At 49.4% G+C, this 22,206-nt stretch overlaps 1 protein-coding gene across 1 annotated transcript in view; it reads right to left on the reverse strand.

The window, feature by feature from the left end:
- CAPN9 (calpain 9) overlaps positions 1 to 22,206 on the reverse strand; it is a 37,076-nt gene that overhangs the window by 8,783 nt on the left and 6,087 nt on the right. The window contains exons 2-11 of the mRNA XM_021696151.1: positions 21,981 to 22,050; positions 18,115 to 18,233; positions 15,858 to 15,991; positions 11,489 to 11,657; positions 10,396 to 10,479; positions 7,783 to 7,868; positions 5,753 to 5,830; positions 4,252 to 4,412; positions 3,125 to 3,282; positions 2,746 to 2,954 (exon numbers count right to left, since the gene is read on the reverse strand). Of these exons, the coding sequence (XP_021551826.1) occupies positions 2,746 to 2,954; positions 3,125 to 3,282; positions 4,252 to 4,412; positions 5,753 to 5,830; positions 7,783 to 7,868; positions 10,396 to 10,479; positions 11,489 to 11,657; positions 15,858 to 15,991; positions 18,115 to 18,233; positions 21,981 to 22,050 (1,268 nt within the window). The remainder of the gene's footprint in view (positions 1 to 2,745; positions 2,955 to 3,124; positions 3,283 to 4,251; positions 4,413 to 5,752; positions 5,831 to 7,782; positions 7,869 to 10,395; positions 10,480 to 11,488; positions 11,658 to 15,857; positions 15,992 to 18,114; positions 18,234 to 21,980; positions 22,051 to 22,206) is intronic.

Genomic DNA, 22,206 nt, shown 5'->3' on the forward strand with positions numbered 1-22,206 from the left:
CTCAAGGACCCAGAGGTAGTGGAAGTTTCTGGCCCATTGAAGCCCTTCTTTTTCCATGAGGTTTACCTTTCACAGGGCCCGCAGACCCCCTGCACTGACCTCCCTCTCTTCCCCCTTATTACTCAGACCCTGCTGGGCATGAAAATAAGAGGGAGGCAATTGAGCCATCGGCAAGGAAAACTTGTAAGTTCTAAACTTCTAGAAGTAAAAGAAACTGAACCAGCTGCCACCCCTGTTTCCTGGATGCCCTATAACAAGGGATATTTATGAAGTGTTACATAGGCTAGCAGAACCCTAGAGGACCCACAGTGAAGCAGATTCATTAAATATGCCCCATGAGCTCTACATCCCCAAAGGAGATTCAGTTCCTTGGACACCATCATTCAGTCTACTGAGGGTGAATTATTTCTGGGGGAATTGGAAAAGATTATAGAGCAAGTTGAGTCAGAACTTAAAATTCCCTCCAAAAGCTCCATCCTTTACCCCTGGCCCCTCCCCGAGGAAGTGAATCCCTGCTCTCACGGTGGGTGTCGGGGGTAGGCTGTGTGTGTATGCTTATGTCTGGGGAAAAGAGGACAAACAATGGAAATGTTTATTTCCCTGTTCACATATTTAAGGGAACCTATAGTGTTTGGGAGGTGGTAATATTGAGACGAGGACCAGGCTTTAGCTTTCGGTGATGCTAAAACATTTGGAAGAATCTAATCTTACAGAGTAAACACGAAGCACTCCCCAAGAAAAACTGCTAAAACGTCAAAGGGGATACCAACAAGCAAACATTAAGATGGAACTAGGTTAGTTCTCCCCTCCTCCTTATCCCCTGGGCACGCACAACAGAACGCTTTTCAGAGGTTATTTAGGATAATCTCATGAGGACGAAGCCAATGGAAATAGAGCTTCATGTGGTTCTTCAATCACTGAGCTACAAAGCTGGTGCTTATGTTCCAGATCACAGCAGATTAAAGGACCTCATTTGGGGGCAAGCGTGAGTATGGGCTTAGCTTTGCCATGTCGAACCATCTACAAATGCCCAGGACTCGGACCGTGCCCCACTGCTGGGTCAGGGAACACAGGTGTGGGGCAGGTACAGCCTGGCTTCTCCTCTCTTGTTCTTCTTGCCCACAAGAGCAGTCAGTCTGCACGACTCTCGTGTGGGTGTTTTTGTGTGAGCAGATCTTGGGAAATCCATCCTCAGCTTGTACCAGTATCTGGGAGAAGACTGGAGATCAACTCTCCAGCAGAATTTTCAAAAATTAAAGAAAGATCTTTAATTGCTTCTATTTAGCTGAGGAGAAGGAACCATAGCTTTTGTAATCAGCTTGGGAAACCCAACCAGACTGGACAACTGGGGGTATTCTCAACACCTGCCACCAATCCAATCTTATCCCACTAAACAAAAGATAAAACCAGAGGCCATGAACTCACAGCTGGCTCCATCTTGTTATCTAAGGCCGGTCCCTAGTTGGGGATTGATCTAGCTCAAATGCAGAATTAGCCAATTTGGCCATTCTCTGCGATCTCTAGAATGTCTCTACTGGGAAAAGAAGTGGATGCTAGTATCTTGTACCATTTTTTTCCCTCTGCCATAGAGCAACCAATGGCAAAGGGTAGTAATGGGAAACTTTTCATAGAAGTATCTAACACAAAATAATTTTGCTAAGACACTGCAAAGGGGGAGGTGACAGAATGTCGGGTATATAAAATAGAAGGCAGACTTGTGTAGTGTAAGCACTTGATAATTAGCTTTTTTGATTGTAGTGTAAGTGCCTGGCATTAAGTTTTTGACCGTCGAGGCATCCATTTCAAAGACATTCATCTCAAACACACAGCCAGCTACACAGCTAGATACAAAGCCCAGCCACCTTACCCACGAGGTTCCCTCTTTTTTAAAAAAGCTCTGGTAGACCATTTGGCCCACTGCTTGATTTTCCTTCAAGCACTTTAATTCCTGCTTTTATGTTTGAAGTTCACCAATAAGGAGCCTGCGAAAACTTAGGGGCCTACCCTCGACCCCAATAAAGGCAGAACCCCAGGCCTGTGTACTCTCTCTCTCTCTACTCAGGACATCACTCTGTGGCCCCAGGTGTGCCATGTACCCTCCAGAACCTGTAAGTAATAAACCTTGTCTTTTCAAAGTTCCTTGGGTTGTTGCCGAGATACATCTTGCAACCATAAAAAGATCCACAAGGGTCAGTCTGGCCTCAACGTTGGCTCTGGTTGGGGAAACGTCTTTGGGGGTTCACCACAGGAAGTACAGGCCCAGGTGAGTTCTCTCGGGCATTCCTAGTTGATGGCATCGCTGCCCATAGGCTGAGACCAACCCCAAACAATTTGGCCACATTTATTTAAACTGAAGCTGAAAGAACGGGTCATTTAGGAAACTTGTAATAGTCATCCCCTTCACTGTGTTCAAAAATGAGTCTAGCACTTCTAATTGTGGGTCCCACTCCAGAGGTTTCTTGAAAATAGGGTCTGGAAAATGAAGGGCTCCACCCGAGAGGGTCTGGTGAGCATGATTCTGGGAGTGGTTGGAGAGAACAACTTTTCAGTGGCTTGTTCGAGGGAAGGAAGGAGCAGAACCAAAATGGAAACATATCCTGCTTTGCAAATGGGTTAAGAAACCCTCCTGGTTTCTCAGGTGGATCGTGGAGAAGGGAAGAAAGGGGTCATGGCTCCAACAGTCTCCTGTGACTTCCCAGGGACTGAGCCACTAAATGAAGAGGAATTCTTGAGCCTGTTACTCACTGGGTGATGGCTTTCTTCTCTGAAAAGATCCTCAGGCAGAAATTGGCTTCCTGATGGGGCTCAAAAGTGCTGGGAATCAGGATGTATTCCCCAGGGGGCAATTTGAAGCGGTCGGAGACTTCTCTCAGGTTGATGAATGTTTTGCTTCTGGCCTGGGAAGCATTGTACCTGAAGAAGTCTTTGTTCAGATGCTCTTCTTTGCCAGGGCTCTGCAATGGAAGCATAACGGGGTTGATTCTATAAGGAGGGCCATTGGTTTTGGGTATTTGGACACAGTTGGGGGACTGGGCCACTGAGTCTCGGGCATGTGGCCAAGGAGGAGCTGAGAGTCCAGCACCTTAGGCGGTGGGCTCCAAAGAGTGGCTTAGTTCCTACCCACCTGGTAAATGGTGTAGCCAATGGTCAGCATGTCGGCTCCAAACCTCTTGAGTTTCCTTCGATCTTTCTGCATCAGGGCTACGAGGAAAGTGCAGTCCTCCTGCCCCTCATCTTTCTCAGTCAGGGACAATTTTATTTGTGGATTGGTCCAGAAGGTATCTGCCCTTTGAAAGAGGTGAATTATTTCATCTTCCTTAAAAAAACCACAAAAGACATGCACACACACACACACACACCACACACTCCATCCACCCCCACCACATCCTCCCAAACCTGAGAAAGTCATTCATTTCTTCTCTCCCTGTTCCGATGGCCCTTGTGCTCTACTTCCCGTAACCCTGGTGAGAAGGCCAAGTGCTCCCCTTTCAACTCCACCTTCTCTTGAGCCATTTCCCATGCAGCTTATAAAGACATTCTTCTGGGTCTCCGATTTGCACCATCTTATTTTTCCTTTGTGATATTTCAGAGGAGAGTGCTGTGCCCCTCTGGTTGTGCAGTGTGAGCAGAATCCACCCCACTCCCAGCTCCAAGCGTGAACGCTGATTGGTTCATCCTAGTCCCTCTTGCTGCGGACAGTTGGAACAAATCCAATCAGCCTGAAGCATTCACCAGGCAATATGGGTACAAGGAATTCCCAGTTAGAGGGAAGTTGGGGCCTTTCGTTGGATGACCCGGTGCACAAGTGAGGGCTCAGGAAGTCCTGGATGGTGCTGGCAGCCCTCCTGTGACTATAAAGAAATCCAGACTGAGGAAGAAGTCAACAGAGGAAAGAGGACAGAGCAGAGAATTCCAGACCAATGAGTTGATGGAACTATGCCTGAAACCCACCCTACTTCTCTGAACTTTTCAGCTATGCAAGGAAAAAATTCTTTGAATTGCTAAACTAGCATGAGTTGTGCTTTCTATTACTTGTCATGGGAGATAACCTAAGTGACCAAACAAGAGTTTCCCCGAGCAATTCTTATCTGACTTCCAGCTACATCTCTGCAGCCCTCACCAGCCATCCCGGAAATACTACTAACTCCACACTCAGGCTTTCTCTAGGGTCCTGGCGCTGACCTGCTGATGTCCCCCAGACTGCACTGGACACTTGGCAATGACAGAGAGGGTGACAAACAGATTACCAACCCAGGAAATTGCGGCAGCCCCCGGCCGTGGAGCCCCGCACCCAGCTTCCTTGATGGACCGTCACCTCCCACTTGTGGAGAGCATCCTCCTCCAGGGCGTCAGGAGTGAGGTTGCAGATTTCCACTTTGTCGAAGTGGGCCTTGAAGTCCCTAAACGCCATCCTGCAACAAGGTGGAGAGACACCATTCTCCATAGGAAGTGATGGTGATGCCATGATCCATTCATTCGCTTAATCATCTAACCAACCAGTAGTGAGTGCCCGCACCTGTCCTCAAGGACGGGGGAGAACTCACGTGTGGGCAAGCAAAGCTAAGGAAAACCCAGGTTCAGGGACTGTAGCCCACCCCTTGCATCTAGAGTGGGATGTAAGCAGTGATGTGCGGGTCAAGGCTCTTAGGAAGTGGGGGTGTCTCCTCCAATCTTTCCTGTCTTTCCTCTTCTGCTGGCTTCCTGCAGATGGCTGGGTAACCCCAGGGGATGGTGGAACCACACAGAGGAAGGGGCTTGGGTCCCTGAATCACTGCATGGGGAGAGCCACCCACAGAATAGGGATGTCCTCCTGGACTGTTACAATTAGTGAGAAATAAACTTTATTGCATTTGAGTCTTTATACGTTTTGAGTCTACTTCTTACAGCAGCTGGTGTGACCCTAAGTCATTGGTGCCTTGAAGTATGGAGCCACCGTGACAGAGTTCTAAACTATGTGATATCAGCTTAGCACTTGGGCAGGTTTCAAGGAAATATTAGAGCTGGAAAATAGATATCCACATTACAAATGGCAGTATACTTGTTAAAACTATAAAAATATGGAAGACAGAGGCTGTGTTCAAGGGGAAAAGGATGGAAAAAGCTAGCATATTAGTGTGTGCTGGTTTTTGCTTGCTGTGTTTAATAAGGCCTATAAGAAAAAAAGTGAGCTCAGACAAGAATTGACTGGTTTGCTCATCAGGGAAGAAAGCTGGACATCAGAAATGTGTGGTCTTGCAGGGTTGGAAGAGCCAACTGTTTTCTGGACCCCACAGGAAGAAACAAGATCAAAGAAGCTTCTAGAAACAAAGGCCCATTAAAAACTCCCAGTTAAGCAAAGAGATTCCACCCCATAGAAAGTCCAGATTAGGAATGTTTCCTGCCCACTTAGGTCTATTTTTTTGGATGCTGTCAAGGTCACTGTCATCAGGGGCCTTTGTCATCAAGTGGGACAAGGGAGTAGCCCCCAGGAGCAGCGGGGCTGCCTGTCTTCAAACACACCATGCAAACTTGGATGATGGGTAGTTCAGAGGAGGGATGCTGGGCTGGAGACCCAGGCTCAACCCCATCTTCATATCAAATTCTCTGCCAACCTGGGTGAACATAAGGGGCTTGAGACCAATGTATTTGATTTACCAAAGAAATTGAACAAAGACGGACAGAAAGCAAGCAAGCAAACCAAGGGCTCTAGGGCACTGTGCTCATACCTGTTATATAGTTAATACAGAAAGGAAAACAGAGACGAGCACCGTACCAGAACTCCCCGTCGTCGAGAGCCGTGTGACACAGACGCTTTTGCTCGGCTGCGCCAATGGAACGCCACTCGGAGGAACTAGGAGGAGTAAGCAAAGCCGGCTGAAACAAGACTGGCCTTGTCGGGGCGTGAGCGTCCCTCCTGAGGCGCCAGGGTGGTGGCTATGTGGGGATTGATCCTGGTCAGTGCCTACTTCCTGGGCCCTGGGAACGCCCCAGGGGATCTAGAAGCTGGTTGCAAAGTGCGCATCCAAGAGCAGCCAATGGCCAAAGGTCCTCAGGATCATTTGAAGTCCCTCTGTAGGGGCTTATCACAGGACCATCATAGGACGTTGAACACTAGCAAGGTAGCAGAAACTTCCATTGCAAGTCAGAAGGGGACTGACGTGTGCCCCAGAGCATCTCCCGATCTCTCTTCTTCATTGGTAAGTGACGTTTCGAAAAGTGATAATAGTATCTTATGTTTGCTTGGGCTTGACATTTCACATACTAAACGCTTTCTTTAGGTGAGCTCTCCAGGAAGCCTCCAAGTTCACCGTGTCTCTGCGACCCCTACAGCCGCCTCCAAATTGTTCCAGCTGAGTAACTGCCGCCGGGGTACCCAACCGACGTGGCCCCCTCATCCACACCCTGCAGAGCTCGTCCCGGGAAGGACCCAGGAGAAGCCCCTCTCCAGGTCCTGCGCGGCAGGGTCAGAACAGCAGTACCCAGAGCCAGGACCTTCCGAGGGGCTCACACCCCAAAAGGGGCCTGCCAGGCTAACGCGCTTTCAGTACTTCACTCCTAACAGGCGGGGTCAGGAGCAGGGATCAGGATGGGGACCTGCCCTCCGTCACCCCGAGGCTGAGTGGGAGCAGGAGGAAAGCTCGCTTCCAGCCTTGACCCCAGGAAATGCACTTCCCTTATTTCTCCCTCTGCGTGTTTCCCAGGAGAAGAAAAAAAAATGGGCCTTTTACACGCTGTGTTCTCTAAACGGAAGAACACTCTAATAGTCTATGTGTGATATGAAGCAGGCTCATTAATTTCAATTTCAATATTTCTGTTCTTTCCATTTCTGCCAGGAGAGGGAGGCCGATCTCTTTCCTCCTGTGATGTTGGTGTGAATCCATCTCTGCCAAAGGCCCTGGGCTCTGAGACGGCAGAAGCCAAAGTGGGGGGAAGGTGATGGGACAAGAACCACGATGGGACCACAAGCCCCCGCACCCTCAGGCTGGAGTCAGGTTAACAGAGACACAGACACTGATGGCTGGCGACATGGTGGCCTTGTGCTCTGAGGACAAACACAACTCAAGTTCGTTTACTGAGGCTCTAGACATGCTGGAGGTCTCCCCAGAGTCCCACGAGCTGTGAGCAGGCAGGGGTGGGACAGCAGGACCCCAAGATGGCAGAGTCCTGGCTGAGGGAGCAGGTGGCTCAGGTGGGCCCTGCCCAAGCACATCTAAACGTTCCCGGATGCTAGCCACCTGGGCCGCTTCGCGAGGGATGAGGAAGGGACACATACCCGCAAGGGAGACCTTTCTATATAATTGGGGGCCAAGAAATAACCCTGGTTAACTGCTCTGGAAGTCCAGACTCCAGACTCCGCTGGACCTCTAGCCAATGGCCAGGGACCAATCAGAGAGAACCCTGTAGTGACCTGCTTGGAAATATTTCGAGGATTCTCACACCTCAAATACTCATGGCCACCCCTACCCCCGACACGTGCGCTCACACACACACACACACCCTGCATATTGGAGCTACTCATCACTGGAGATAAAGCCTCTCACAATATCATGGGGAGATGACATCTCCCCATGGGAGGGAATATATCCACTAACGTAAGTAACAGTACTGGAAAGGTGAAAAAGCCATTACAAGGGTGTTCAATTTTGACTGCATGGCGGGCCAGAGGGCTGAAGAGGGAGGAAGTAAGGTCACCCCAGCAGCAGGACAGTCCCCTGAACGAGAGCCAGGAGGGAACTGTAGACACAGTGCTCCTTCTTCATACGCCTGCAGAAGCCCCAGGAAGGCAAGGAGGCAGGGACTGACCTGTCACTCCAGGACCCCTTCCACTCAACCTGGCCCCAAGGGTTCCGGACTCTGATGAGCTCCGTTTTCTGGCCTTGGAAGTTTACCTAGAGGGGAAAAACATCAGGGCAATGTGGAATGATAAATTCATGCGTGAGCTCCAGAGTACTTCTCCTCCAGCCACAGTTGGCTTTCCCAAAAGCCTCTTGACTATGACACGCTAAAGACATGTCAAAACTCATCAATTCTTAACTAGCCCTTGGAACTCTCTAATTCCTAGTGAGCACAGTGGCTGGCATCACCAACAATGATTATTAATCACCCCAGAATTGGATACGCTGCATCTGGGAAATAAAGTAGAATTACAAATAACAAGAAATTAGTTTACGTGAATCTTCAAATGAATGAGTTTTCTGTCTGGATTGGAATCGCCCTAGAGGCGGGGGCCGAGTCTTATTTATTGGTGTATCGTCAGCATCTAGCACAGCGAGAGGTAAAGAGTAGTTTGTCCCAAGTGCTCAGGGACCTATGAGTGAGTTTTCTTCATCCTTAATATCTCACTCACAGATGAACGAAAAGTATATAGGCACACGCTGGGAATTAAACAACGATAAACAAAAACCACTTCCAAGTCTTCTGAATCCAATATTCCCCCTTTCAGGTGTCAGGTGAGGATTTCTGCTGTCCATATGGAGAACCCTTGAGCCAGTAAAGAAAGATGTTCAGCCATGCCCTTCATGCTCTGCCCCGGACCAGGAGAAAGGGCCAGTGCATTTCAGAAAGATTTTGGAGGAAAGAGAGTAGAAGTAAAAAACTTCTATTCATCAACTAACCAGAAATTTTAGCTCAAAACACTTTATCCTCATGCGCTGGGCACAAATCATATTTCTGATGTGTAAAAATTAGGTTAGTATAACTTCTCCAGAGTCTAGGATGCAGCTTGCAGCTCATCATTTAAGATGTTCATTACGTGAAATGTGCAGGCAAGGTAAATGTCTTAGAGGTGGAGAAAAAGGAAAAGCCATTGAACAGATGGGGTGGAAGGTTTCTATTACTGGAAACAATATTTGGAAGCTGCAACATTAAAAATCACATGCCTACTGGGGCGCCTGGGTGGCTCACTCTGTTAAGCGTCTGCCTTCGGCTCAGGTCATGATCTTGGGGTCCCAGGATTGAGCCCCGCATCGGGCTCCCTGCTCAGTAGGGAGCCTGCTTCTCCCTTCCCTCTTCTCCCCAACCCCCGCTCGTGTTCTCTCTCGCTCATTCACTCTCTCTCTCTCAAATAAATAAATAATCTTTAAAAAAATCACATGCCTACTCAAGTGAGTGATTGGCAAGGCATTATGGGCAGGAAAGGAGGGGAAAAGAGCCTATGCAAATAGTTCAGCTCTAGAGAATCTCATTGCATCCACCACCCTGAATGCTCTGCTCACAGTCCCCTGGTGAGGAGGCAGGACAGGCTTCCTTCCGCACTCCTTACTCCCCACTCCTCTGGACTGTGTTACTCAAAATGTGGGCAGCAACAGGAGAGGCCAGAGGTGCTGCGTCCTCTACAGACCGGGTTTGAGACTTGTCCAGCGGAAGCATGAAGTGGGCTTTTGGACTTCACTGAACTAGAACCTGAAAGAATGTGGCCCTGGGCTTCTTGTCCTCCTCTTCCATGTCATTCCCCCTTCCTTCTCTTTCCCACATGTCCCTTCAGGAGCTCCTGTCTAAACCAAGCACTCCCTAGAAGTCAGAGGGGTACTGTGTGGGGTCTAGTAACCCCTGGGGATCAGTTCTACACTGGGCCACTGCTGCAGAGAATGGGACTTTTGACGGTTATTTTTATGTGTCAACTTGACTTGGCCACTGGTGTCCACATATTTGCTTTTACACAATTTTGGGTGTGTCTGTGAGGGCGTTTCTGGATGAGATTAGCGTTTGGATTGGGAGACTGAGTAAAGCAGAGGGCCCTCCCCCATGTGGGTTGGCCTCATCTAATCCGTTGAAGGTCTGACTAGAGCTATAGAAGTTGGAGGAAGGGAGAATTCATTCTCTGTGTCTGACTGCTGAGCTGCGATTTTGATTCTCTTCTGCTCTTAGACTGGGACTTATACCATTGATTCTCTTGGTTTTTGGCTTTTGGACTTGGACTGGAACAACCCCACCAGATTTCCTGGGTTTATAGCTTACAGATGGTGGATCATAGGACTTCTCAGCCTCCATAATCATGGGAGCCAATTCCTCATTCCCTATCTATTTATCTATCTATCTATCATCTATCTATCTATCTATCTATCTATCTATCTATCTATCTATCTATCAATCTATCCACCTATCATCTATCTATCATCTATCAATATCTTATTGATTCTGTTTCTCTAGAGAACTCTAGAATTAAGGAAGAAAAGAAAAAACAAAGCCTAGACTCTTACACTAGCTAAACCAGGTTGGTACTGTGGTAGAATCACATGTTTCTCTTTCTCTCCCTCCTGTTTTGCTCTTTTGGATTCCAGCCTGCCTCCTTTAGATGAGACCTTCTCTAAAATGTCTGAAGGTGTGGTTTAAACTGTGATGCACTAAATCAGTATAAGGGACTAGCACTGCTGAGTCTATTCCTGTACCCTATCCACAGCGGTTCACATTGCCTACCTGGTCAATTCCTGTCACACTGTAGGCATGGCCCTTAATGAGACCAAAAGGTGTCCGGGCTTCAGATTCTGCAGCATTTCTGATCTAAAATGTGAAAAAAGCAGCATTGAACCCATTGGGTAAGTCAAGCCTTCCCTACCTGCCCAGATCCAGCTCTGTGCCTGGCCTGGTCCCTTCTGCTCCCCCATGTGCCTGACGCATATAAGATCACCCCTAAGATGGTTAGCTGGGACATAGAGCAATTCCCAGTCTCTTACCAGGGTGAGGAGACCCTCATTCCGAACTCAGACTCCAGGGAAAAGTTCACTTTTTTGCCCCCACACAGAGCAACTTGACCCCACCCCCCCCCATCATGTAGCCCAGCACAAGATAGAGGTATGATCCCATACACCAAAGAGAGGATAAGAAGCATTTAACAGTCTCACATACAACCCTATGTCACAAACTTGGAAACACAGAGGAAAGGGATAATTTAGTAGCAAAGAAGATATTCCCAAGGTTAATGCAAGAGGAAACATAAAACTTGAATATGTTCTCTTAAAAAACTGGGTGAGGTAAAACTATACGTGTGTATGTTTGCATGCATAAAGACGTTGGAGAAAATACTGTTAGATTCCTATCTACTGATGTGAATGTTTTAATGCTATAGGAAGTAGAAAAAAAACAAGTTTCGGAAAAGTATGGAGTAAGACTCCATTTAGTAAAATCTATGGAGTAGGACTCCATTTATTAAAATCAAACTGACTTCTCCTGTGGTTTTGTATTTAGGTACATGCCCATATGTCTGAGTAAGGAGGGGGGTGTGAAGGGCACACACTGGGTGTCCAGGGCTGGGACTTGGGCAGGGGCATTGAAGTTTGCCTTTATAGATCTAGGATTGTTCCACCTGATACAGTAAGTGTGCCCTAACTTTGTAATTTGAAAAACATTAAATTAAAGCTTTTGTTTTAATGAAAATACATAAACATTGACACCACTGCGCCTCCCCCCCCCCCCCCAAAGTTATGCTCCTGGTCTCGCCCAGCCAGGGCACCTGCTGGTCTACAGCCCGAGGGCAGTGTCAGGAATGTGAACACTCAAGTGAACGACTTACATCAATGGAGCAGCCCACCAGAGAGCCCCTCTTCAAGGCCTTCTCTAGAATCTCATAGAAGTTCTCTGGAGCCTCTTTAGTTGCAAAGGTCTCTGCTACACCCCCGGTGAAGTCTTCCATGGCCTCGATCGTGCTGCCCCCCTTCAGAGCCTCATAGCTCCCATTCAGCCTGTCTCGGAAGGAAGGCAGGGACACCGCTGCAGGGAACAAGGAAGGCCACCAGGTGGCGCCCTTTGACCAGAGTTTTTCGAACTCTTCTAAGAACCATTGTTTGTCCTGGCCTTGCCCTGGGTTGGGTAGTGTGGAAGGAAGATGGGAAGCAGGGATTCAGCTTTACGTGGAGCTCCAAGGATCCTGGGCTCTCTATGAGACAGGCAGTGCAGTGTGGTGGTAAAGAGCGTGGACTCTGGTCCCCGACTGGCCGCGGGTGCAAGTGGCAGACCCACCACTTGCAAACTGAGGGCTCCGGGGACAACTCGCTTACCTAGTGCTTCAGTTTCCAAATTTACAAAATGGGGGTGATGGGCGTATGCTCCCTCCCAGGACTGCTGTGAGGTGTAAATGAGGCTCGCCCGCCCTCCCTCATCTTACACAGAACAGGGAACAAGACTTGACCATGAGGGTGTTAGTTATACATAGACTGAGACAAAGTTGAGGATCTTTCTCTTCCTTTCTGGTCTCACATACTCACAACCATTTTTTCTCCACATAATGGTCTTTTTTATTAATATAATTAATATATTATTAATATAATATATTAATATAATATTACTATAATATATTAATATAATATTGTATTAATATAAAATTAATATAATATAATTAATATAATATACAAATATAATAAATTAATATAATATAAACGTTTCCATTTAGAACGGTTTCAGATTTATAGAAAAGTTTGTAAACAGTAGAGTTCCCATATACTCCTCACCCAGTTTCCCCCAGGATTAACATCTTGGTAACACTTGTTACAGTGGCTGAACCCATACGTTATTATTATTAAAGTCTCTACTTTCTTCTTATTTCCTTAGTTTTTACCTATTATGCTCTGTTCCGAGATCCCACCCAGGATATCACATCACACTGAGTCCTCAAGCCCCCTCTTGGCTGTGACAGTGTCAGACTTTCCTTGTTTTCCATGACCTTGGCCATCTTGAGGAATACTGTTGGGTGTTTGTAGAATGTCTCTCGATTGGGATCTGTCTGCTGTTTTTCTATTGATTAGACTGGGGTTATGGGTGTAGGGGAGGAAGACCACAGAAGTAACATGTCCTTCTCATCATGTTGTATCCAGGGTCCATACTGTCATCATGACCCATCGCTGTTGATAGTGAGGTCATGTCCATTAGGCTTCTCCACGGTAGTTACTTTCCCTCCCCCTGTCCACGCTGTCCTCTTTGGCAGGACACCATTATGAGCAGCCCACCCTTCAGGAGCAGAGGGATTTGCTCCACCTTTAATTACTTGCAATTCTTCTACGTGGAAGATTTATTCTTTTCTCCAATTTATATTCAGTCATTTATTTATGTCAATATGGACTCAGGGATATTTATTTTGTACTTTGGTTTATAATCCAAAGTACTTATTTTATTGCTCAAACTGTCCCAGCTTTGGCTACTTTCAGCCTCTTCAGCTGGTTCCTGCGTCCTTTTGACGTAACCCCACCAGTGTGTGTGTGTGTGTGTGTGTGTGTGTGTGTGTGTGTGTGTGTAAAACATGTTCTTTCACTTCTTAGTACTACAAGATGCTCTAGGCTCATCTTGTGAGTTCCCCGGCCCAGTCCTGGAATCAACCTTGTCTCCCAGGATCTCTGGTTCCTTTCTTTGGAAAAACGGTATTAGAGACCAAGACCCGGGAAGTAGGGGTGCTTGTTCCTGTGGGGCTGCTGTTCTTTCTAGGCCCCCTGTGCTGACAAAGTGAGGAGATGATGTATGTACACCAACCCAGGATATATACATGTGTCTATCTGGAACCATCTCTATTAAACAAAACGTGAGAGCAGCCTGAGTCTCCAGCCCTAATCCACGACCACAGGCATCATTCTAAGCCTCCTCCCCTTGCTTCTCTGTAACCTCCTCTCCAAAAGTGAGAAACCTAGCTCCACCACCTGCCATCCATCTCCTTAATTGTTCAACTCATTATATACATATAATGGTATCAAAATTGCTGTCCTTGCCCGTATGAGAAACAACTTAATCAACCTGAGTAGAATGCTTCCTTTTGCTTTTAATCTTGCAGACCCCATTCATGCCCACAGTTACTCAGGTCAGCTCCTTTTTCTCCTATCCCTGCAATGAGTTTGTTGCATAAATTTGCAATACAGTTAGATGAAATGCATGGTCTGCATTTCATCCTGGGATTCCTCATCCTTCTCTATGATTTTTAAATCTTCATGTATTAAGCTTCTTTCTTTGTGCTGTGAAGTTTTATGAGTTTGCTAGATGAATGGTGTCACGTATTCACGATTACAGTATCATACAGAATAGTTTCACCACCCTTAAAAAGATCCCTTGTGCTCCACATATTCATCCCTACCTCGTCCTTCCCTCCACCTGAACCCCTGGCAACCACTGATCTTTTTCCTGTCTCCATAGTTTTGCTTTTTCCAGAATGTCATATCATTGGAATCATGCAGTATGCATGTAGTCTTCTCAGATTGGCTTCTTTCACTTAGCAATATACATTTAAGACTCATCCATTTCTTTTCATGGCTTGATAGCTCATTTTTAAATCACTAAATAATGTTCCATTGCCTGGATGTACCACCATTTGTTTATCCATTCATCTTGAAGGACATCTTGTTTGCTTCCAGTTTTTGGCAATTATCAATAACAGTACAATAAATATTTGTGTGCAGCTTTTGCATAGACATAAGTTTTTATCCAACTCATTTGGGTAAAAATGACTTTTTACCGGACTCATTTACCAAGGAGTGTGATTGCTGAACTATTAGGTAAGACTATGTTTAGTTTTATAAGGAACTGCCAAATGTCTTCTGAAATGGCTGAACCATTTCTCATTCGCACCACGAGTGAATGAGAGTTCCTCTTGCTCTACATCTTTGTCAGCAATTGGTGCTGCAAGTATGTAGTGGTATTTCGCTATTGTTTTCATTTGCAATTTCCTAATGACAAATAATGTTGAGCATCTTTCCATGTGCTTATTTGCCATCTGGACATCTTTTTGTGGTGAGGTACATCCCAATCATTTTTGGCCTCTTTGAATGACCAAAAATTAAAGATTTTCTTTTTTAGGAAACTTATTCTTCACTCTTTGAGTGAATACCCTTCAAATTCCACTGGATCCCACCAGCTGGAATTCCTGACTCAAGCCTTTTCCACAGCTGCAGGGGGAGGATTTCCCTGGGCTGGGCTCACTGAGGATGAAGCCATGCCCGCCCAGCCCTGGAGAGCACAGGCACTGGCCCTGGAGAGGATCCTGCCGAGGTCTTCTGGTGGGGGACTCACCATGGGGTAGAGCTGGGGCTGGGCTGCCTGGCTGTCCTGTGCCCCTTTGCCCACCTGAAACCTGTCTGGTGCCTCGGAGGGGTGTGCATAGACTTAGCTGGAGCAGATGGGCCAGGGGGGCAAGTAGTATACCTTTGGTTCTTCTTTGATGGCTTTAATTCTGTCCTGCTGATTTCAGGATCAATTAAACCTCCGTTTACCTTCACTTAATTTTGCCACTTGCCAGAGTTAGAAGCACAAATGTGCTTCCCAGTTCCCATCTCTGAAGACAGGTTTTCCATGGCCTGAAGATCCGGGATGAGCCCAAGAGGGACTCCCAGGGGAGCTCTGCTGTCAGCTGAGCACAGAACTCAGGCTGCTTGGCCTTTTGCTGACAAGCTGACGGGCTGGACATCAAGAGTGCTGGCGGGAACCAAGGTCGTCTGGCAGGCGATTAAAAATGTTTGGGTTCCACTTACCTTGAGCTTCCTCAGCTCATTAAATCCACAGAGACAGAAATCAACATGGCGGTTGCCAGGGGCTGGGTGCGGGGGGCGGGGGGGTGGAGTTTAGCAGGTGCAGAGTTTCAGTTTTGCAAGTTCTAGAGGTGGGTGCTGGTGATGGTTGCACAACAGTGTGAATATACTTAACGCCATTGAGCTGTACACTTAAAAATGATTAAAACGGTCCCTTTTACCACAGCCCAGATGTTTGAGCTATGACGGTGCTTGGTGGCAGGTTGGGAGAGACCAGTTCTGGTAACACATCCAGATTTTCCTCCGCCTACCCTCCCAGCTCTTTGGAAGGTCAGACACAGGGGGGACATGTGTCGCCACTCACTGAAACTCCCTGGAAAGGCCCCGGGGGTGGAGACCTGCTTCCTGGACAGCACCCCTCCTCCCCGGGCAGGGGGCACTCACTTGGCGTAGGCTTTTTCCAGCAAGGCGCTCCAGAACTCGCTGTGGTCGGCGGAGTGGAGGAAGATCAGGCGGTCCCTGAAGGTGGGCAGCCGGTCATCGATGACCACATCCAGCCACTCACTGTGCTGCCAGAACTGTTGGCCAGGACGGAGATGGAAAGCACGGGGGGTGAGTCCCAGGGGAGTCCAGCCCCGTCCGTGTATGTTTATCACTTGGCTCTTTCTCCCTCAGACCACACACTGCCCTTAGGGTCCTGAGGAAAATCACATGCAGGTCCCATGATGGGGCTACCTGGACTGTGTCCACTGAGCCACAGGCTGAGCACCCCACCCGCTGCGGACATCCGCCTGAAGACCCCGTGTGGACCCATCAAAGCCGGGGGCAGCGGGACAGGGTCACACGCGGACACCGCGGGGTGGGCTGGGTTAGTTCTTCTGTCTCCCGAGAGAGGGACGTAGCATGGGGTTTGCTCTGCTCTTGCAACAGCGCGGTTCTCTATACGCCCTTCTGTGAACTGGCTGCTGGGCGTCTTAATGTTCCTTCATCTTCAGTCCCCTCCTTGCCCAGGGGTGGAAACTCTCAGACTGACTTTTTTTTGGCCATTCACACAGAGAGAGAGAGGGGCTGTAATGGGGCAGGTGGGCACTTGTGCCGGGCGTGCAGACACGAGGTGAGTGTGTGTGCATGTGTTTGCGTGTGCTCACACACATGCTTGTGTGTCCATGTGTTCACACACGTGTGTGCATGTGTTCACGTGCACTCGTGCATGTGCATATGAGTGCGTGCGTGTATCTGCGTGTGCGTTCCTTCTCACTCAGTTGGCCCGAGAGAGACACTAAGGTAAGAAGAAAGAGAAAGTAGAAAGAGGGGAGCACACGCAGGGGCTCCGGGAGCGGTCCATTTCCAGCTTTGCCGGGGCATCCCAAGCGGTTCCGTGTCAGTGATCCTGCCCCAGTCCGACCAGGCCGCCCAGTGTCTGGCCGAGGTTGTGTGTGTTTGAAGGAATATTCCCCTGGGCTCCCAGTGACGGGCTCTAAGGGGTGTGTTGGGAGGCAGCACGGCGTGGGACACTACAACCCCCCCCCCGCAGCTGGGCTCCCGCTTGGGGGCTTCACCCTCCCAGCACGTGTCACTTCAGGCTTTCTTGGGGGCCTTTGTGACTTCAGGTTCCACGGATGCACTGCTCGGGGCTTCCCGAAGCAGGTGCAGGGTTGGGGGCAGTTCCGGGCTGGCCTTCCAGCGGGGAGCTCGCTCAGGGGATCTTACAGGGTGGCACAGAGATGGCCCCACCGGCACCCTCACGCCCGCACTGTGGCTGAGGACAGGAGAGGAGCAGTGAGGGGGCCTCACTCCCAACGCCCCCTCCCAGATGTCAGCATGTGACTGACAGGCCCCTGACAGGGCAGCCCCAGCCGATCAGAGGCAGGGCAGCGGAGCACAACAGCGCACTGGAGGGAGTACTCAGACGGCCGGCCTTGGGGACGGAGGGGACAGTGTGGTGGCCCGGGAGGGGAAGGTGACCATATGGGGGCAGAAGTGCGTGCCGGCCCCATGCTGCCACCTTCCTAGGATCCCTTTTAGTTCTGCGAACCCCACAAGGTAGATATGAGTCCTCTTTCCAGACAGTGAGTGAAATCTGCCCGAGGAAACCCGCAGACGTACAGGGCAGGGCAGGCGTCAGTGTGAGCTGGGGCCCTTTGCAGGGGCTGCGGGGGAGGAGAGGACAGAGAACAGGGCCGTGAGCAAACGGGAAACCAGCTCCCAGGCAGGCCGTGCCCCGGGGGTGGCTCTGCGGGAGTCCCACAGGGGCGACGTGTGTCACCCCCTGACCTCCAGCAGGCGATGCCTCCATGCTTCTGTCCATTTCTACTTCTTACCCTCACTCACGTCTCCAAATCTGTATTTCTTCAATAAGGAGGATCTCCCAGTTTATGAGAAATAATCCAGTCCCGGGGAGGTAGAATTGTTTTAAGCCATTTATGCTAAAAGCACAAGCTGTTCCAAAGACTAAAACCCGTTGTAAAGGACCTCCAGACTTGCCACAATCGCACGTAAAGTCTTACTGTCTATTTTCCGGAAGGGCTCACCATGTCCTCCTCCCGCATTGAGAGGCGATCCCGTGACACAGCGCAGTTTGGGGTGCTGCTTTCACACAGATGGGGTCACATTCCTCCCAGGGTTATGAGGAGCTGAAGAGGCTCATGACGTCATGCTGGACCCCAAAGAGCTAACACTTCCGGTCAAGGTTCCCTCTTACCTGGAAGTGGAATATTCCGGCATAACCGGGTCCAAAGCTTTGGTCCTGGGGGACGACTCTAGCCAGAGCATTGTCGTTCAGCGTCAGGGAGGCAATGGCAGCTAATAACCAGCAGTCCCCTGCAAAACGAGAGCCAGACATCACGGTTTTCACTGCCCACTCACAGTGAATGGGAAAACTCTATGCTGGAAGGAGAGGTGGGGCGTTCCAGATGTGGCCACATCTTTTCCGCATTTAGGAAAACGGACAGGATACCAACAGATACCTCTGTCCTTCCCTTCTGTCTCCCTTCCTGGCTCTCTCCGTGCCTGGTTTATCACGCACAGCTGTTGTTGTCCGGGCCATGCTATAGGACATGCTCACTTGGGTTTCAGCCTGACGCTCCATTATGCATCAGCTCTGTGCATTTCCAGAGGCTTCCCCGCCCGAGCGCCAAGGCTGCGGACGCTCGTGTCAGCGGGGCTGGGTGAGTAGGCATTTCGTAGCTGCAGCCCAAGAAGTTGGGGGTCCTCAGAAATAGCCCCCCTTGGCGCCCGGGGAATGCATTTCTGGGACTGAGGCCTCCCCACAGCACAGACTCGGTTGAGTTAGAGATGAGAGTAGCTCCAGTTATTTTTCATTTTCAAGATTTGCTGACTGGTCTACTGATTTCTGCAGCCGTGACTTCACAATGACACACATCTGGAGGACAACTCCAAAGGGAAGTCAGACATCAGACAGCATTTTATCTGTGCTGTGCCAGCCTCTCGCACATATCCACTTGCCCGCCCTGAGGCTGGGACCAGCGCCTCTTGCCAGGGCTGCCTATGAGCTCCGTGTGAGCAGATACTTGCACGTATCCATTTCCCCAACCTCTCTGTTTTATCCCTGATCTCTTTGTTGGCAGTAGATAACACCACCGTCATTGGAATTCTAGACCCCAGCACACTTAGCTTGGCTTCCTCGGGATTCACATTTCTGGAAAATACCATATAGCCCACGACCCTTTTCTGATTGTTGTGCACAGGCAGGAGCGACTCTCAGAGGGTGTAGCATCAGGAAAGCTACTTGCAGAGTCACCCTGCTTCTGGCTTTTCCTAGAGTGTCACCGGGGGGAACATGCCAACTGGTTCCTCAAGCATCCGCTGTTCTTAACAGCCTGGGGTCCGGCTTTGGGGAGATGCTAATGAGAAGGGACACAGAATCTTTCAGGATCATTTGTTCAGCAAAACTCAGAGTGCCTCCCGGGGCGGGGCGGGGGGCGGTTCCTGCTCTCAGCTCTGGAGTGGTCCTGGCCAGAGTCCGGGTGGAGGGGGCCCCCTGCTGTATGCTGACCTCCTCCGGGTTCTTCTCCAAGTTAGATCTTTGCCCAATGTAGGAAAATGTGTTTCTTTTCCTAGAGCGCAGCACCTCATGTCTATTCAGCCGGGAAGGCCCTGAGCTTTTGAAGGGGGGGCATTCAGAAGCCAGTGCTATTCATACAATTTAAAGCAAAGGAAAAAACTCAACAACAAAGCAATATGGCTTTATCTCTCTGCTGGGCCTGTGTGGATGCATGGCATTGCCCAGAAGAGGGTACCCTCTGAAGGTCAGTTCGTCAGGCAGTGCGGTGGACAAGAGCATGCAAGGGGCTGCTAGCTAGCTGGAAGGGACTGGCGATGGTGTTGGTCATGTTCTAGCTCTTATTTTGGGTGTCAGGCTCACCGCCCTTCATTTTATTGTTGTCCTTCCTGGCTTATCCAGATGTTATGTACAGTATTTGGAAGTAATAAAAGTGTTACAAAATGGGGCGCCTGGGTGGCTCCGTTGGTTGAGCATCTGCCTTTGGTTCAGGTCATGATCCCAGGGTCTTGGGATTGAGCCCCACATCAGGCTCCCTGCTCATCAGGGAGCCTGCTTCTCCCTCTCCCTCTGCCCCCCCCCCCTCCGACTCGTGCTCTCTCTGTCTCTCAAATAAATAAATTTTTTTTAAAGTGTTACAAAATAATAGTTATATTCAACACCAACCAAGGTTAAATATGCAGTTGGAATTCCAAATAGATACTTGCACTCATGCCACAAACGAAAACCTTGAAACACAAAGAAGCCTATACACTGCCTTTTTATCAAATAGCAACATAGGGAGAAGGCAGGGGCTGGGGAGGGGGCAGTGAGGGGAGGCAGAGGAAGAGTCTGGAGGGAGAGATGAGAGAGGAGATGAGGAAGGGGCAGGCAGAGTCTCCCAGGGAAGGCTGACCCCCAACAAATGAAGACCAATCTGGATGTAATTTTTTTTCAAAAGGTCAAAGTCATAGCTAGGATGTGTAATTCTATCATCTGTGTACAGTTGACCCTTGAGCAACATGGGGGAAGGGGCGCTGACCCCCACCCCCAACCCACTGCACAGTCGGAAATCCACGTATAACTTTTGACCCTCCCAAAACTTCACAGCCAGTAGCCTTACTGGTAACCTAGTCAATTAACATGTATTTTGTATGCTCTATATATTCTGTACTGCATTCCTACAATAAGAATGCAGCGAAAAGAAGATGTTAGTAGGAAAATCCTAAGGAAGGGAAAATCCACTGACAGTAAGATACTGTGTTATTCAAAAAAATCCATGGGGGCGCCTGGGTGGCTCAGTCGTTAAGCGTCTGCCTTCGGCTCAGCTCATGATCCCGGGGTCCTGGGATCGAGCCCCGCTTCGGGCTCCCTGCTCGGCGGGAAGCCGGCTTCTCCCTCTCCCACTCCCCCTGCTCGTGTTCCCTCTCTCGCTGTGTCTCTCTCCGTCAAATAAATAAAATCTTTAAAAAAAAAAATCCATGTATAAGTGGATCCGTGTTGTTCAAGGACCAACTGTATCATGGATCAATCTGTTGATCTATCATCAACTATCATCACTCTAGGTCTGTGACTCTGGGTTCTTGGTTTGGGGTAGCTGGTTGGTGAGCACGGTGGTAACTCAGCTGTAGGCCAGGCCTCATAAGCTAACCCACTGGTGGGTTTTTTGGGGGTTTTTTTGTTTTTAAGATTTTATTATTTATTTACAGAGAGAGAGGGACGCTAGAGAAAGAACACAAGCCGGGGTAGTGGGAGAGGGAGAAGCAGGCTTCCCGCTGAGCAGGGAGCCCGATGTGGGGCTCGATCCCAGGACCCTGGGATCATGACCTGAGCTGAAGGCAGCCGCTTAACCAACCGAGCCACCCAGGCGCCCCTTTTTTGGGTTTTTGAGGAGGTCTTTTTTTTTTTTTTTTCCATAGATAGAATAAAGGTAAACTCACTCCAATTTTGGGCTAAATCCTGAAATGCAAGGCCCACTTTAACAGACTTGGGGGCACTCTCAGGTTAATTTTAGGAAGGAGACTGTGAAACTCCAGGGGGGGACCCCCCAAAGTCTGAGCCCCTGGTGCACTGTGGCATAATGGTTAAGAGCAAGTTCAGATCCTGACTACCTCGCTATCAGTCCTGTGATTTACGTTACTCAGCCTCCCTCAGCTTCGGTGTCTCATCTGTAAAATAGGAAGGGTGACCAGGATGGAGATCCAGGGACCGAGTTAATGCATGCATGTGTTAGCCGTGTCACGGTGCAGGGAGCCAGAGCAGCGCCATGGGGTATCTCCGTTCTCTGTGAACTGAGCCCCACACTGCAGCACACCCACCCCCAGGGGTGCAAGAGTGCAAGGAGCCTGGAGTCCCCGGGGCTCCATCCGGGTGGGGGCAGACTGGCAGACTGGGAGGGAAGAGAGGAGGAAGTAGCCGGTGGTAGCAGTCATATTCTCCCAGACCCTGTGCCCCTCGGGGGTCCCATGTTGCTCTTGCCGTGGGGGCAGCTCAGAGGCCCTGTCCTGCTGGCCCCAGGGGTGCTTGTTCCAACCCCCTCTCTCCGTGCCCCATCCCCTCACACTTACCAAGCTCCCCCTGGCAGATATCTGTCCTGGTGGCCCCTCCAAGAATGAATTCTGGGTTTTTCACTATTTCCTGGAAGAACAAAGGCGTTACTGGGCCATTGTGATTGGAGCGGGCTCGGGGTCTCTCTCCCTTCTGGGAGCAGAGGGCTTTTTTCCAGTGGAGGGGTGCCACAAACCTGGGCCTGTCTCTGGTAGATGGCACCCCCTGGGGATAGATCCTGCCTTC

The sequence above is a fragment of the Neomonachus schauinslandi genome, chromosome 6 (assembly GCF_002201575.2).
Source record: "Neomonachus schauinslandi chromosome 6, ASM220157v2, whole genome shotgun sequence".
NCBI lineage: Eukaryota > Metazoa > Chordata > Mammalia > Carnivora > Phocidae > Neomonachus > Neomonachus schauinslandi.